At 38.3% G+C, this 5,416-nt stretch overlaps 1 protein-coding gene across 1 annotated transcript; it reads right to left on the reverse strand.

Moving 5' to 3' along the window:
- Positions 1-1,429: 1,429 nt before the first annotated feature.
- On the reverse strand, positions 1,430-4,465 carry LOC123969994 (OCIA domain-containing protein 1; the record flags this gene model as incomplete). The annotated part of the gene is given in 7 exon segments (XM_046047827.1): positions 1,430-1,591; positions 2,770-2,915; positions 2,998-3,127; positions 3,609-3,656; positions 3,760-3,813; positions 3,936-4,020; positions 4,278-4,465. Coding segments are annotated over 7 exon segments (679 nt in total), but the record flags the coding sequence as incomplete, so codon positions are not given.
- Positions 4,466-5,416: the final 951 nt, after the last annotated feature.

Here is a 5,416-nt window from a genome sequence, read left to right on the forward strand (position 1 = left end):
CCAGTCACCAGACATGAACATCATTGAGCATATGTGGGGTAGGATGAAAGAGGAAGCATGGAAGACGAAACCAAAGAATATTGATGGACTCTGGGAGGAATGCAAGACTGCTTTCTTTGCTATTCCTGATGACTTCATCAATAAATTGTATGCATCCTTTCAAACCGCATGGATGCAGTCCTTCAAGCTCATGGAAGTCATACAAGATATTAAATTTGGATCCCACAGCACCACTACTTAATTTGCTGACATATTTTTGTATTTGCAGTAAATTTGTTCAATTTCTGTATAGGCGACAAAACTTTTGTCTTGCCAAAATTTGACCTTTCTGTCTTGTTTAAATGATAAATCTTTTTTCAGTGAAACTAATTTATTTCAGTGCATTAAACATAATTTGGGAGGGTTTTAGCTTTTCATATGAGCTATTTCTAACACCAATTGATTAATTAAAAGTCAGGTTAATAGCAGGTGTTTCTACAAAATACATAAGCGACAAGACTTTTGTCAGGGACTGTATTTTACACCAAAACCCAAAGCACAGCGCTGGAGAATAACTACATGAAATTAATCCAACTACATGTTTTTTCTACCAGAGCAGTAAAAGTTTAGCTGGTTGATACTTCCATGCTGTAAGCTAACGTTACTGTTTTATTGACAATTACTGATGAGCCGATTGTCTCGATAACATAACCGGAAAAGCCAAATCACAGCGCAGGAGAATAACAAGGCTACATGAAATGAATCCAACTAACGTTACATACTGTATTTTACACCGACAGGAGAAACATACCAGGTCTATGGCCAGCTTCTAGCTAAAGCTATCAAACAATAGCTTTCATTTGCATTGCTAAAGTCCGACTAACCTGTCCAGCAGAAAACAGACAACTTCAGCTCCGCTTTGAAAACATCTGTCCCACATCAAAGCCTTCCATCTGGGGAAATCCACACCTATTATGTCAGTGATTTTTAGCTGTCAGCTGTTTGTATCTGCCCGGACTCCGTCTGGCTTCATGGTATAAAGATCCAGACTGTTGGCTCTCGTGCTAAATAACACGTGCTCGTTCATTTGTCCAAATGTCACTTCTCTTCTTACTTCTAATAAATCAGAGGACTACTCAGAGACTATTATTATTATTTTTTCCCACTTCGTCTTTTGTGGACGCATTTAATGTAGTGACAGGCATCTACACTACCGGAATAATACAAGCAGAAGAAGAACGCCGTGATGACGAAACGTGCTCTGTAGCGCTGTTTGTCCGCTGTCGGCTATGGTAGAAACTTGGCAACAAAATACAGCGACCTCCACAGAAGAGGGAGCCCGCGGATATGTGAGGTCTTTATACACCACTGAAAACATAGTTATGGATATTATATTGCATTTCTGTCAATAAATCCTCAGAAATATTACACACTGAACCTTTAAGCTTACCCTCTTTCTTGGGTATTTTTGGCTCCTTCTCGGGTGTTGTTTTGAGCAGCGTCTCGGCCCTCTGAGTGAGCGTGACCTCATAGTTCTCCCTGTTCTTGAGCCTCAGGTCCTCATAGAGGATGGACTTCCTCGTCGGTTCCTCTTCTTCCACATCTGACTGGGCTGATTGTGAACAAAAAGGATCGAGAGGGTTATCCAGGAAAGTTGACAGGAAAATTACTCACTTCATTATTTCAGTGTCTCTGTTCAGCACTGGCAAAAGGCCTTTGACCACAGCACAGCTCTCTTTGTCTGTTTTTATCCCTACTGACTTTGTGAAGAGATGCACCAATACATTGCCATAGGTTTGACTTTGGCCAACATATTTACAAAGGAATAACAGCATTAGTTCAATATTAATTCTAATAACTGTGTACCGGTACTGTATAAAATATTAGAAAAAGCATCAGTGTATCAAAACCAAATTGGTTGTTATACAATTTCAGAATTTATACACAAATAAAAAGTGTGGAAAAAGGGTGTAAACTTGTAAAGAATGCTTTAAAAAAATAGAGATGTTAATGGATTATATTTATCAATTAACAAAATGCAAAGTGAGCAAACTGAAGAATAATTTAAATCAAATTAATATTTGGTGTGACCACCCTTTGCCTTCAAAATACCATCGATTCTTCTAGGTACACTTCCACATAGTTTTTGAAGGAACTCAAGGTACAAGGTAGTTTATCATTATACAACACAGGTTGTATAATGATAAATAAAGTTTAAATAAATTCCTTTCATGCTACACACACATAACTTAACATAAAGAAAAGTTTAACCAAATAATTAACCATCTGGTTTCTTCAATTTTCACTCAGGAGCAAAAATCTGCCTTTAAACTTCAAAGAAATAATGACATCAAATGATATGAAATCTTTTAATTGTGATAACATTTTTGGCCATGTCGCCCAGCCCTATAATCTAACATTTCTATTTTTGAAAGCATTCTTACTTAACAGCATTTTTTCACACCTGTCTAAAATGCTTGCACACTATTGTATATAAATATTATTGTCTATAAAATATGAGATATTGCAATCGGCTTAAGGAACAAACAAAAATAAATATGTTGGTAAATTGCTAGATCTCCATCTTTGCCATATGAATGCTTTGTAACTAGCAAAGTTTAGGCAAATGACATGTTACATTGATTTTAGTACTGATTAGCGAAAGTCATTTTCCAGATGTTTTGCAATGAGTTGTGGGCCCGAGAGCTACTTTTGTCTTTATACTCATTTGCACATATGATCATTATTGGATTTTTTCTGAAAAGTTTATACAGCAGCTATTTGTGGTACCTGGAGCGCTGAAGTCATCTACTCTCCCCATTTGCACGGGTGACTCTGAAGTGTAGGTTCTCTGGATTGGGGCTTCTGCTTGCTGGAACATGGTGTCAAATGACTGGATGTCTGGGTCACTCATCTCTGACTGAGGAGCCTTGGAACTGGGGAGGAGAACAGAAAAAACAGTCAAGGGGTATTTGGTGGATGAAAACATATAGTATCACTATGTACTGTGGTGCTCACAGTTTTGGAGGGAATCCCGTCCTCTGTCTGAGGGCCTCTCCCAGAGGGGAGTTTTCCAACCTCTTGAACTTCTCCTGGCACGTCTTCATGTATGACATTTTCCCAGCCAGATAGCCACAGAAGCCAGCAACTGGGGAGGCAAAGAAAAAAGTATGTGGCATATTTTAAATATCAATATTTTATACTTAAGTACCCCAGAAAAGAATACATGACAACATTCAGGTCATGACTATTTGCCTTTTCATGTACTAATTAATTTCAACTTGGGGCAGGGGAATTCACTGAGGAAGGTATTGTTAGTAATGTGCATAAGATACTGTAGCGAAACAGGTATAGACACCCATGGTTAAATCACTTACCTGTAATGAAGCCTTTAAGAGGATGTCTAGTTAATGGTACTATATACACTCAGCTTGATAAAACTCATGTAGTCTAATACAACAGTCCAGCAACAAATCTTCAGTTTTGGTTTTAGAGAGGTGTTGATTCAACTTTAAGGTCTTTTTAGAGGCTGTAGTTTGCGGTGTTTTAGAACTATATTGTCTAATATTTAGTTTACTCATTAGAATAAGGCAGCTAAATGTGTCAATTCCCCAGTTTCATGAACTTACAGACCACTTTGGGTAGAGATCCAAACCTTGCAGATGCAGAGAGCGTCCCTACAAATTGAAACGAAGAACAAGGTGAATTTAAAGCTCAAGGTGCATTAATATTCATTTTACAGATACGTTGCAGATTCCTCTACATTATGCACAGTATTACCTTTGGCAACTAGGGCCTGTGTGATAGCCATGCCGACCACAGAGAAGGGCACCGCTGTGAAGGAAGCATGTTGATGTAAATCAATACAGAGGTGACAAAATAATCATCTTTTAGCCTTGATTGTAATCTTACATGACATCATTAATCTGACTTGTATGTGACAGACAGAAACTTACACCTGTACCAAAAGCTCTCCTGGTTGCACTCTCTGAACACCCTCTTCTCTTCCTCTGTTGGGATGTACTCCATGCCCACTGGTATCTGCAGATCAACACACACACACACACACACACACACACCAGCGGCGGTAACTTAAATTCCGTTAGTTAATTGCTGCTAACGTAGACCTGTTGGCAAGCCACACACAGATTCCCATTTTAAAGAGAGATACTAATGAGATTTAATTAGCAGACAGCAATACGCGTCGATTCTCAAGGAGACAGTTCATCCAAAGTTAACCCTAGCCAGCTAACACGCTAGCATGTTGTTAGACAATGTGTGTTTCTCGGTGTGTTTACCTGTGCTCCTCTGCGCTGCCGCTCCTCCGGAAAACCTGTGGAGGCGGAGGACATGTTGACGGCAATGTCAATGCTAAGTTTGAGCGTTCAAAGTCTGTGAAATAACACACTGTAAACCACTCGGCGATCCGACTTCTGTTTGGTACAATGTCATTGCACTAGCGAGCTGACATAACGTTAAACCGGAAATTAAAAAAATAAAAGTGTTGTTTGTAGCGAGAGAAGTGTCGTTGTCTTTGCAATTACTGCTCGATTGTGAGCATTCAGAAAGAATAATCGGGTCAAGTTATTTTCATATAATCATACATTACTGTTTACTCGTGTAAATTCCAAAAAAGGTTACATTAGTTAGACACTGGAGTTTTCAACTGGATATTTTATTTTGAAAGTTAAGGACTCTGTATGGCGACTTGTAACGTCCTCTAGTGGTTGTGAGAATGATGACAAATCATCCCAGTATAATAATGGAATAATTGGCTTTTAGTAACATATCTAACCCTCTATTACATTGCATTATGTTACTATATCGCTTTTACAGTATTTCCATAATACATGTGCTAAATCTTGATGTTCTTTTCCAGTTTTAATGTATTGGCTATATGTTTTATAATGTTGTGTTCTATGGTGTTTGCATATTACATAAAGTACACATATATTTAACACTATTTGCTTTTATTTATTATTCACACTTGTGTCTATAGATATAGAGTCCCCTCCAAAAGTATCGGAACGGTAAGGCAAATTCCTTTGTTTTTTTTGTTCACTGAAGACATTTGAGTTTAAGATCAAAAGATTAGTATGAGACTAGAGTTCAGAATTTCAGCTTTTATTTCCTGGTATTCACATCTTCGTTGGATAACTATGACCTGGATGACTGAGAACCTTCACAGACAATCTTAAAGTAAATAACATTTAATATTTGGTGGCATAACTCTTGCTTGCAATAACTGCCTCAAGCCTGCGACCCATCGACATCACCAAACTGTTGCATTCTTCATTTGTGATGCTATTCCAGGCTTTTACCGCAGCTTCTTTCAGCTCGTTTGTTTCGGGGTGTTTCTCCCTTCAGTCTCCTTAAGGAGGTGAAATGCATGCTCTATTGGGTTAAGGTCAGGTGATTGACTTGGCCAGTCTAAAAC

This window comes from Micropterus dolomieu, linkage group LG04 (genome assembly GCF_021292245.1).
Source record: "Micropterus dolomieu isolate WLL.071019.BEF.003 ecotype Adirondacks linkage group LG04, ASM2129224v1, whole genome shotgun sequence".
NCBI classification, from domain to species: Eukaryota; Metazoa; Chordata; class Actinopteri; order Centrarchiformes; family Centrarchidae; genus Micropterus; species Micropterus dolomieu.